Raw genomic sequence first — 12,289 nt, forward strand, 5'->3', positions numbered from 1 at the left:
ATAATGAAATCATATAGATGAGATAATGAAATCATATAGATGAGATAATGAAATCATATAGATGAAGTTATTCAGGTGGTGAGAGTCGAAGGAGGTTCATATGAATGGGTAAGTTGTTTGAAAGATAACTAACTTGACCTGTTATATGAGTCATATTAGGAGATATGATATTGAGATTCTTTATGCGCATAACCGTGTGGATTTCACAGTGAGATAGTATGACAGGTGCAGATCTCTGAGTCTAAGTCAACGCACGAGTCTTCCGGAAGTAGAGTCAAGAGTCTATGTGTTATGAGTCAGTAGAAGTCCGACATATGAAATATGAATTTAATGAATGTAATAGACATTTGATGGTTTGAGAAATCGTATGAGAATTGATGAATTATGCTTATTAATTTAAAATTTGAATTATATCAAAACTTTTTATATAGATAGCTTACCCTGTTATTTGTTTGTGTTTGTTTCTTTATTTGTGATGATGATCGTGTTTTACATGGGAGCAGATGAGATTGCAGGTAATAGAGCTCCTTAGTGAGCAGCTGGAGAATGAGATAGTTTTATTTGAATGCTTTGTTTTGTTGTTAAAACTTTTGATGTATATATTAAATCCCTATGAAGAGGGATTTTTCTTTTGAGATACACATATGAGAAAGTAGTATATATATTATTCGTAATTAGATATTGCTTGTTTTACTTTTATTTCATTATATATGAGTAAAATTTAGGATGTTACATTATGGTATTAGAGATGTTACATTATCCTATCTTCCACTGGATTCTTCACCAAACTATACACCACAACTTAACCATGTGAATAATTTTTTGCAATCTGATTACTTTGATAAATCTTTGACAAAAATTGCACCATTAAAAAAATAAAATAAAACCCTACTATTTTGCAATTACAAATTATATAAATAGTAAACACAATCTTTTAAACACAATCATTATAGAGTCAGGTTTTCTTGTTCTGTACATAGATATTGAGTGGAACTTTTTCAAAATCATAACAAATTAGTTCTTTAAATGGTTGTAAACAGAATGATATTGTGCCATAATATTTTTTTCTATAAAAGTCATAACCAGACACTCAACCCTGAGTGTATTACTGCATCTTGCTTTAGAGGAATACCTTTTAAAAAATATGAAGAATTCAAGCATAGTTTTAACCAACATCATAGAATGGTTAATTGGGTTAAGCCAGAGAACCCGGTTGCATAATTAAAATATTACATTAATGATAAATCTGTTCCTTTGTACAACCTGTAATTTATGATATGATATTTTTGTCATTTCATATAAAAAAAAATTAAAATTTTAGACTAATAAATAAATGAAGTTGTAGAGAAATACAAGTTTTCAATACTTCCCGATAAAATCAGAAAAAGATGCCCATGTTGCAGTGAGTGAGTAGGTCCCGACAAGACTGTCCCCTTTTTCCTAGTTTCCACATTCCAATCCGAGTAGAAACATGCCAGCTAAATGGAAGGGGGAACCCTTAATTTTGTCCACAACTAAATGGCGTGTGCTGAAATTTTTGATCCGATAACCATGCCCACATTCAAAAAGTGAAAGGTTACTTTGCTTTATATTCCTTTGGGTGGTGCTACTTTTCAACTTGACTACAAATTCCCATTATTGTGTGGTTATCAATTACCATTTAACTTATTCTCATACCACATTCACTATATAATAGTCCATCATAAACCCCAAAATTTGCACATTTTCTATTTGCAAGACAGGCAAAAAAACATGTGAAACTGTGTAATAATGTGAGAACGTAAGAACTTACTTCATCATGAAATCAAGCCATGCCTGAGGGTTTTTTCTGAGAGCATTCACCACAGGTGCATATTCATGTGGCTGTATCCCATACTCAGCTAGTATTTCTGCTACCTCTGCCGCTTCTTTTTTTGTCAAAAAACACATATCCATTATTAATGTGCAATCAAATGTCAACGAAACTATGTAGTACAAACACACACTGATACGACACTAGGACGAACATACGTATAATGTTACTCCTTCTATGGAAATGAAGGATATTCAGCAATAACTTTTAAAACTCATTACATAGAAATTTGCATCAAGTTATCAAAGTCTATAGGAATGAATTTTCAATTCATGGAAACACATATAACAAAAAGTAATAAAAAATAGAAAAAAAGTTGTGAAATGATTCTATAAAAAATTAACCTATCATGAAAATCAAGATGATAGAAAATAAAATAATGTGGCATGAACATCAAAATTGTATAAAAGCATAATAGAAGAACAGTGGATACCAGTTTCTGGCACGGCGATGATTTCTTCTTGCTCTCTTTTCAATTCCCTCGAGTAATTATCGGCTTCACTTTTTGCTGCCAAATAACTGCACAATCAAACATAAGCCCATTTCGTTCAATAACAAAATTTTCGAAGCAACATGAAATAATAACGGAATTTAAATTGAGTTTTGTGAGTGTGAAGAGTTTGATTGAACGTACCCGCCGAGCCCCATGGAGATGGCGCCGGCGGCGACTTCGGCTATGCCAGCGGTGAGAACGATGGAGGAGGTGGCATTGGCGCCGGAGAGGCCGGCGGCGAGGGCGAAGGGGACGGTGAGGCCGTCGGAAACGCCGATGATGATGTCGCGGACTATTTCGCCGGCGGTGAAGTGCTTCTCGGTGTGGTGGTTGAGAAGGTTCGTTCTCTCAGAATCCACGCTTATGCCGTGTTCGGTGGCGGCCATTGGTGCAAGCTTGTGAATGTGTTTGAGTTCGCCAACGTGCTCTGGGAATCCAAACAAAGCCTTGCTGCTTTGCACATAAATTGAGTCTCTTTTGTGCTCAACTTGCTCCTAAATAGGACAAAAATATCTAACCGTTGATGATATCCACGTGGAAAATTATTAATGGATATCAATATCACATTATTTCTACACTGATATTTTAATTATTTTTAAATATTATAACTAAATCAATCAATATAATACCAAACCTTCTTAATTCTTTGGATTATATATATTTTATTTATAAAGGAAGTTGTGATAAATGTTGTGTTTTGTGTGCACATTAATAAAAATCAAATAACCAAAAAATAATAATCTTGTGAAAGAAAAAATGGTAGAATTTATACTATTCTACAAAATTTTAAAAGTGGCTAATGTGTTTTACTCAACTATATAAATAATTTATAAATAATTTATGACTGAAATAATGAAATACATTAAACTTTGTTTTATACTCTTATTTTAAGTTTTTTTGTGTGTTTTTTCTGACTTAATTAAATATCAGATAGTCGTCTTTTGCAGGTAGATCTCCTTCTATCAAAATATACCAACTGAAAATTTGTTTTCTAAAAAATACACAGTTCTCATTTCCAAATTTTTTTTAATAGAAACAAAAATAATTAAGTATTTGTGTTCTTATTTTTAATTTTTAATAAAAAAATTATTCTTATGTAGTTCTAAATTGATATATTTTACCAATGTCTATTAGCAATGGGAAGAAGTTTATACCTAACAAAACTATTTAACATGATTTGTTTGTAAATTATAGAAGTATGTGTAGAAAGATATAAAATTAATGTTTTAAGAGAAATTTAAGCAACTTTCATAATATATTGTAGATTATTAGTTGAATTTATGGAAATTAAAAATAAATTGTAGGTCACCACACTTCCAATTTTTTTTTAATGATATCAAATCACAACTTTACAATTTTCACTAATTTTTAACCAATAACAAAAGAACATCTTAGAAGAAGTGTGTTTAAGAATTTGATGTTAACTTCATTGTTTTTTAAACTTAAATCCAGCTTTATTCTTCAAATTTTAATTTTTATACATATTTAATTGTATATATAGTTTTTAACTCTCTAAAATCAAACAATTTTAATTCATTAAATAGGCAATGCAATGAGTGTTAAACTTTTAACATTTTTCTAGTAATTAAATTACTTATGGAGATTCAACTAATTCAAAATTTACTATTTTTATTTGAATAATTTTATATTTTCACAATTTTTATTATAATAATTTTAAAATATATTTTAATATTTTGTTTTTCATGTTTGAAATATAAATGTTTTAAAAAATCATTTTAAATTATTTTGTTTCTCATCTTATGTAATAAATTACTATAATAATTACTAAAACATTTAATACCTATACATTTTTAGTGAGCAAAAACTAATAATGAATTATAACAAATAAAAAACGTTTCTGGGCAACAAAATAGTAATTAATATGAATTATAACAAATAATGAACGTTTTGTGGTCATTTGTTTCACTTTCAAATAAGTTAGTACTTCGCCTGTTATTTCATAACGGTAGTTTTTTTAAATATATTAAGAAAAATGTTTATTTTTTTATTTTTAATGCACTTTTAAGTAACTTGCCTATTATATTATATTATATTATATGGGTATTATATATATAGGTAAGCACCTAAAAAATAAATTTAAAGTAAAAGTGATATAATTAAAATAAAATAAATTATTTTAAATGAAAATATATATAATTAAAAAAATAAGCTATTTAAGTTTTATTTTAAAATAATTTTTGTAAGAAATTTCTCTTTTCTTTTATGTTTTGTCTCTAGATTTCTAACCATATCTTTATGAGTTTAACTATTGAATTTAACTTTTGGATTCTTCAAAATTGCATGTGGTGTTTGGGACTTAAAAGAATAATATATTAATTCAAGATCCTAATGATGTGTTTAGATTATTGATCAAAATTATGTGATACAAGTTGGACTATCTTTGTTTTTTTAAGAAGTTGAAATCTTTTTATGAATACTTGTCTTTCTAAACAGGTAAGATAAACTAGTTTTATCTGTAAAACTTAAGTTAGAATATCTGAATATGAAATGTGATGTTTTATATGATTATGATTGAATGATTCAAAATTCAAATCTAAAGTTTTAAGAATCATTAAATTATGCTGCTTTTTTTGTGTTATTTAAAAAAAAAAATTACAATGATTGTGTGTTGTATGTGAGTTACAAGTTGTAAAATTTAAAAAAAAAAATCACAAAATTTTGTCTTTTTTATTCTTTTGATGTTTTATCTTAATGATGTATATATATTTAAAAATCTCTATTCGAAAGGATAGTATTTTATGATATAATAATATGATAATGTAAATGTTATTTGTATAATAAATAACATGAGATAATTTAAATTTTGATAAGATAAATGAAGATGTTACAATATCTCTTTTAATTTTTTTTATTTCATTATATATTTAGGTGTATTTAATTTCTTTTATTTCATTGTATATTTAGGTGTATTACGTAAAATATATAATTAAAAAGAAAAAATAATGTTATTTTGAAATTTAAAGAATGACGTATAGAAAGAAACAAGTTTTTGTTAAAATTCCACCTTTGAAAAGGAACATAGAACAACACTCTTGACAATTATACTTTGACTTAGATACTTATTTTAATTTATTATATTCATGAGTATTATATTTTTCTTAAACATAGATATTGGATAAAAATTAATAACATTTATTTATTTCAAATTTAAAAATCTTTAAAATTAAAATAAAATAATATTTTTAATTAAGATATAAAAAAATATTCTTTACAATTTTTTTTAATTTCAAAATAATTAATTCAGAGGATGATTGAAAAAATATTAACAATCTATTTATGCGTTTATAGTAAACATTCAATAATATTTGTACTTTCTAGCATATAGAATACTTACTGGATTTCTTACTCTTTCTTTCTACACCTCTATATCTTCTTGTGCCATCCCATACTAAATATAAAAATATCATTTTATTCTTTTTTCTCCACCCCTTGAATTTGAAATAATAAGCCCATGGATTATGTAATCTGGATATATTCCGGATTAGTCAATTTCATATTTAGAAAAGACTTCCGGATTATGTAATCCAGAAGCTAATAAAACATCTGAAAAAAAGGCTTCCGGATTACATAATCCGGAAGCTAATCTTATGTATAGAAAAGACTTTCGGATTATGTAATCCGGAAGCTAATCAAAAAAACTTTCGGATTACATAATCCAAACGCTAATTCTGAATCTAGAAAAAAGACTTCCGGATTATGTAATCCGGAATATTAAAAAAGATATTTTTGAAATACGAAAAATTTATGGGGGTGGCACAAGAAGATATGGAGGTGCAGGAAGAAGCAGCCTGGATTCCTTATGTGATTTTTCTTTTCTAAAGTACAATTGATATTTTAAATGTTTTTCTATTTAATTTTTCTTTCTTAAATGACACATAAAATGTTCAGTGCACAGTTATCCACTCACCTTAGATTTCGTTCTTCGTTTTCCACTTCCACACTAAAATCATTTTCACATTTTTTCTACTTATTTCACAAAAATTTAATTCAAAAATGGAAATTAAAGTTCAAGAACCCTACTTATATATTAACATTCAACAATTTAAAATATTAATATTCAAATTAATCTTTCTTAATGTTATGTAAAATTTAAAATGTAGTTTAGTCATTCTTGGATGGAAAAATATGGTTTTAGAAGAAAAAAAAATGCATTTTATTTGAAAGGTTATCTAAACTCTAAACTCATTGATGAATTAATAATAATAAATAATATGGAATTCTATTGGAATAGCATACAAATGTTTTCTTGTTGAAACTGATAATTGGGTGCGTTTCTGATGAAATTAATTAATGCAGTACAGGGACCATTATCGCTCTAGTATTTCATTTTTTTATTTTTAATGTTGAAATTATAATTATACAATTCCGTTTTTAGATATTAAAATGATAGTTTTCATTTACAGATTAAAATATTACTTGTTTCTTTTAAGATTTTTTTGGTATTATAATTATTTGTTAGCTGAATTGTTTTGCGTTAACATGTTGTTTTCTTGGGCTATGATGTAAGCAATATAAATGTTATTTTTAAAAGAATCAAGTGATTTTTAAAAGAACTCACATGATCAGTTTTAATTTTGACGATAAAATATATTAGTTATATATATTTATTCAAAATTACAATTATATTATGCATTTATGGTTTTATGCTTTTAGAGGAATCAGTAACTTAGAAAAGCTCCCATGAAATCCCATGAATGAAGAAGGAGAACAAATGGAAGTGAAAAATCAGTAAGATGATAATTAATAAACACCCTCTCTTAATAACATAACATAGGAGTCTTTAAACTTATATTCTTCAAACAATTATAAGCTGTCTTCAACTTTACTGTTAAACTACAATTATAAAGAATTAACAATCACACACCAACAACATTTATAAGTCATCACTCACATGCAACAAGGTGCCTCAATGTGAATAAACCAAGATCAATAAGAAATGAGGTTCCATGCACAAACCTAATACAATGATATGATATTCAATACCAAGAGGTACCTTGTCGTAAAACTGAGAATATGAGGTTGCATAGGATGGAGAAAAGTAAGAAGAGGATTTACCAATTACCCTTTCAAATGCAGCTCCTCAAGATTTCATAATCCCTTCACTGCAAATGCAACCCAAATATGTTAAAGAAGTTAATGAAACCGAAATGTGAAGAGTTTCGAAATAAAAATTCAACATGTTGAAACTTGTAATTTAGAAGTATTGACGATAAGGCAGTTTAGATCCTGACCAATGAAAGACTAATTAGCAGAAGAGGAAGAGACTAGTTGACTGGCTAGCTTTCGGCCTTCCACTTCCTATCTTCCCTTGTTTCTCTTCAAGACTGTGCAACATTGCTTCCACTGGATTCTTCAATCTCAACAGCACCACCATATTTATCATCTTTCTTTTTCGTATAAAGAGGGCATATGCCGCATTCTTTTATTGTCATAATTGATTTCAACTGTCTCACCAATGATTCGTAATCTGGCCTGATCTCAAAGTCATAATCACACGGACTGATCTCAAAAGTGAAGCTGCGAGCATCACACAGCCTGAGGCTCATGCCGCTCGCCCTTAGGGACTCCAAGTTAAATTTCCACACGAATGTGTGATCTTTATCAACACATCTCTCTTCACCATTCCATTCGAAATAGCTATTTAACGCATCATTATTTGGAATGATCTGTGTGCCATCATCATCAGATTCAAATATTAGGCTGTAACTAAAAGAACCATATCTACCTTTAAAAGCATTCGTATCTAACGCTCCAAAAACCACACACAAAGCGAAACCAGTGAGCCTATCATCGCTGCAGAAACTTAAATCTTCATTTATAGTCACTGAATGTCCCTTCCCACGAAAATGGAACCAACCAGGAACTGCACTCCCTGGAAAACAGAAGAACACACACCTATATGTATCGTCGGTCATCCTAAGCCTTGCATCCTCCTCAATATTAGCACGAGCACGTGAATCCAGTTGTTGAGCATTGGTGAAATGAAATTTAAAAACACCCTCTTTGGAATTTGAGAGGCTTCGAACAAGAGAATTTGGCATCACTCTTCTAATGGATGGGCAATCCAATGCCACGAGTTGTTTCAGAAATGGTGGAATCTGTGGGATGCATTCAAGCTTTTTGCAGTCGCTTAAATCAAGCGATTTCAAACTTGAAAGATGAGCAATGCTCCCAGGAAGGTTCACGATTCCGCTATTACGCAATGAAAGTTCCATTAATGACGTCAAACGACCAATGTGTCTAGGGATTTCTGTTAATTTGGGGCACCCCGAACAATCAAGTTTAGAGAGAAGCTTCAGATTAACAATGCAGTTTGGAAGTGACTCGAGATCAGTGCATTTGTGGAGCTCCAGGGATCGAAGATTAACCAAATTGGCAAATGAGGAAGGCAGTTCTTTAACAGCCGTACATGTTAAGTTAATGTAAGCAAAAGTATGAGCCGGCTCCGTGATCTCTGGGAAGGACCTCAGCCTTGAGCAACCACCTAAATCAAGCTTCCTCAATTTCAAATTGAAAATGGTGCTTGGAAAAGTTTGAAGTGAATTACAGTGGGTAAGGTCTAACTTGCATAGTCTGGTGAGGCTTCCAATGGAAGATGGAATAATCTCAAGATTCAAGCAACTGCGCAAACTCAGTTCTTCAAGCCCTTCCAAACGGCACAAGGATGAAGGTAGTGCCTGTATGGCTGTGAAGTCTAAGATGAGCACCGCTAGATCTTCCAACGTGTCCTGAATCTCGGGTAAATTTTCCAATTTTGAGCAACCACGGAGAGAAAGTTGCTTTAGAAATTTCATATCAGAAAGGTCAAACGGAAAGATTGTAAGGGAATAACAGTCAGAGAGATCTAAGTAACAGAGGTTCTTGAGACTTTGAAAGTTCAAGGGCACACCTTCTCTGAGATTTGCCGACACTTCAAATTGTAAGTATAGACTATTATTAGCCACTTCTTCTTCATTATATCTGTCAAAAGTAATTGAGAAAATTTCACTGGAACTTGGGAAAATATGAACAAAGGATGGACCTTGCGCTTCGGCTATATTGGGTTCCTGATGAGGGAATCTTGAGAAATTTCCAGGTTGATGCCCCAGTTTCTGATGTGGGGATCTTGAGAAAGTTTGACGTTGACGCTCCAGTTTCACATGAGGGAATCTGGGTTCACTGGTTGAAAACATATTAAGCTTCCGACAACAGGAAAGAATAATCAATCCTGGTAATGTGGATAAAATGTTGCTGGGAATATTTACACTATTCAGATCATAACAATGATCTAAACATAAACAACTGAGCTTGTTGAGGAATATCGAAGAGTGAACTTCAATCAACTTTTCACAAAAACTCAGAATTATTTCTTCAATATTTGGTGACAAAGAAAGGTCTGGTATTCTAGTAAGGTTCGAAGAATCACTCAGGTTGAGCCTTTTCAACTTGGGTAAATTCTGCCACAAAATGTAAATGAATCAGGTAACACAGAAAAACTAAATTAAAGTTTTAGGCAATTTTATCTATTTTTCTTCGGTAAACAATAGATGACAATGTCGAAATACTTTATATTATGCATGTATCAACTGACATAGATAACTTGAAACATAGATAACTTGAAAACCTGATCTCCTTCCCATAGTTGTGTAAGATGGCAGCCTGGCATTTCGAGGATCACTAGATTTTGTGGGCAAAAGTTTGGAGGCCAAAATCTTTGAGGGAAATCGTTCCAATAAAGAATCTTTAGAGTGTCTGGCAGATCCACAAGAGGTGATTCAAGAGACACTTTTGATTCGTTTATAGGATAGGAATAGTAGAGCATAAGCATCCTAAGATTTTCCATCTTTTCGAAAGTTCGTGCATGTACTTTAACTTTTTTTATTTTGCTTGTATCTAGTAATATACACTGTATTGCATCTGACCCCTGAAAGTAAATCAATGTAATTAGAAGAAAAAAACATGAAATGTTGCATTGCAGGATGTTTAATGACAGCTCAGTGGTTTGCAATTTTTCACAAAGTAAATCCATGTTCAATTGAGTAACGACAGAATACCTTGTTCTTACTTAAAACCTCAAAAATTTCCTCTTCATTAAACAATCGGCTGCGTTTTCCAGGATGCTGAGGACACTCTTTACGAACAATTTCTTGACCCATTTCTTGTATTAGATCGTGCATCACAATTCTACCATCAAAGACAGAGATTAGACCCCTATCTTTGAGAATATCCATTCCAATCTTAGAAGAGAAACCACAGTCATCAAGTGTTTCTGCTACCACAGTCTCCTCGTGCCCTCTATAAAAGCAAGCTATGTCAAGAAATATATTCTTCTCCTCCTCCTTGAGCCCATAATAACTTAATTTTAATACGTTGAAAGTTCCAAGATCTTGGCCGTTTTCCAACTTTTGCAACTGACTCTCCCATGCTTCTCTTGTTCTGCCATAAAGCAATGACCCCAAAATCTGGAGAGCTAACGGAATTCCTTTTGCATATCTCAACACCTTTACTGACAGGTCCATGTAAGCAATTTCTTCTGAAGATTTTTGTTTAAAAGCATGTAAACTAAAAAGTTTCAGAGAATCATAAAAATTCAACTCCTTAACTTCGTAGATATCATCAGCTCCAGCATTCTTAAGCACTTGTTTGTCTCTACTGGTCATAATGATTTTACTGCCCTGCCCAAAACTATCACTCCCTCCTATTAATCTTTTAAGTGGAGCTGAATCGGTAACATCATCAAGAATGAGGAGAACCTTTGTCCGTTTGAGCCTTTCATTGTAATATGGTAAATAAGAGGATTTCTCTTCCTTTAGAAGCTCAGACTGATATTTTCTTCTGATACTGTCTATTCCATCTCTTTGTATTTTTTCTTGAACGTCTAAAACAAGGCTGCTGGAATCAAACTGCAATGCCAATTTGTGATATATTTGATTACAAATTGTACTTTTTCCTATTCCTCCCATGCCACAAATTCCTATGATCCGAACATCCGGTGACTCAGGATGCAACAAGGACTGAATTCCTTCAATATGTTTTTGAATGCCGATGATTCCTTGATCATAACTGGTGGAATAACGATTCAATTTTCTCAAAATATCTTCCACAATTTCTTCAACAAGTGTGTGTTCTGGCCTGGCAGATGATTTAGAAAATAAAGTATAAGTATTCAAGCACAAAAGCTAAAGTAAACTAAAGAAAAATTCTACAGTAACCGTTTGTGACTTCTGATAATAGGGAGCAGATTTGTAGGTACAAAGTTAAGCTATAAGATGTGATATGGTTCAGATCCATGACCGACTAAGAGAAATGAAAAAAGAAGCACTTGATTTATGGTGAGATGAACACAATTTTAGTAAATGAAAAGAGATCCTGATTATCTAACAAATATAATGACCTGGTGACTTTTGAATCCCAGCCTGAAAGTCCAGCAGCTTCGGTGAGAGCATCCTTCCATCCTTGCACTTTGTCCATGTCGTGCATAAAGTGCTGCTCATGCTCATCGAATGCTTCTTTGTATCTTTCTTCCTGCTTCCTAATAGTTGATGGATCCACCTTGTAGAAAACAGGTATGACATCCCTTCCAAATCTCTTCTTGCAATCAAGTATCTTAGTGAGTTCATTCAAGCACCAAGTGGAAGATGCATAGTCTTGGGAGAAAACGATGACATAAATCTTTGATTCTTCTATTGCAGAGAGGAGTGCAGGTGAAATTTCTTCGCCCCTGAGTAATCTGTAATCAATATAAGCTTCAATGTTCTTCCTCTGCAGCGCTGCATAAAGGTGACTAATGAAGTTGTCACGTGTGTCTTCCCCTCTGAAGCTGAGAAACACATCATGCTTTGTTAGAGAAACAGACATGGCCAATGATGAAGGGTTTCAATTTTCTCTGCAACTCTCAGATCCCTTTGTTTGTAAGCAACTTGCATATATTCTATTTCTATCAC

At 31.6% G+C, this 12,289-nt stretch overlaps 2 protein-coding genes across 6 annotated transcripts in view; both read right to left on the minus strand.

Annotated features, from left to right (window-relative positions):
• The window catches only part of LOC150029236 (vacuolar iron transporter 1-like), a 71,587-nt gene extending 68,779 nt beyond the window's left edge, over nt 1-2,808 (minus strand). For 4 of the 5 annotated variants that reach the window (XR_016518935.1, XM_090299265.1, XM_090299264.1 and 1 more), the window contains exons 1-3: nt 2,487-2,808; nt 2,286-2,371; nt 1,793-1,907 (exon numbers count right to left, since the gene is read on the minus strand). Coding sequence is in view for 4 of the 5 variants with exons in the window: in XM_090299265.1 (XP_090155391.1) it covers nt 1,793-1,907; nt 2,286-2,371; nt 2,487-2,731 (446 nt within the window). In the remaining variant the exon portion in view is untranslated. Of the gene's footprint in view, nt 1-1,213; nt 1,529-1,792; nt 1,908-2,285; nt 2,372-2,486 lie in introns of those variants that run through there. The other variant, XM_090299263.1, reaches the window with a different exon arrangement.
• A 4,276-nt stretch (nt 2,809-7,084) lies between these two features.
• Nucleotides 7,085-12,289, minus strand: LOC150029242 (TMV resistance protein N-like). The gene is made up of 5 exons (XM_090299243.1): nt 11,740-12,289; nt 10,400-11,477; nt 9,970-10,269; nt 7,598-9,802; nt 7,085-7,468 (listed from the first exon to the last, which is right to left on the minus strand). The coding sequence occupies exons 1-4, from the start codon at nt 12,201-12,203 to the stop codon at nt 7,685-7,687; spliced, it is 3,960 nt and encodes a 1,319-aa protein (XP_090155369.1). The 5' UTR covers nt 12,204-12,289; the 3' UTR covers nt 7,085-7,468; nt 7,598-7,684.

The sequence above is a fragment of the Phaseolus vulgaris genome, chromosome 2 (genome assembly GCF_051622355.1).
Source record: "Phaseolus vulgaris cultivar YP4 chromosome 2, ASM5162235v1, whole genome shotgun sequence".
In the NCBI taxonomy this organism is placed as follows: Eukaryota; Viridiplantae; Streptophyta; class Magnoliopsida; order Fabales; family Fabaceae; genus Phaseolus; species Phaseolus vulgaris.

Bases quoted from the DNA above. Each gene is read 5' to 3' on its own strand.
- LOC150029242 (XM_090299243.1), bottom strand. From the start codon at position 12,203: ATGTCTGTTTCTCTAACAAAGCATGATGTGTTTCTCAGCTTCAGAGGG. The intron at 11,478-11,739 runs GTCATTATATTT...ATCATCTGCCAG, and splicing joins TGGGATTCAAAAGTCACCAG to GCCAGAACACACACTTGTTG. The intron at 9,803-9,969 runs GTTTTCAAGTTA...ATTTTGTGGCAG, and splicing joins AACTATGGGAAGGAGATCAG to AATTTACCCAAGTTGAAAAG.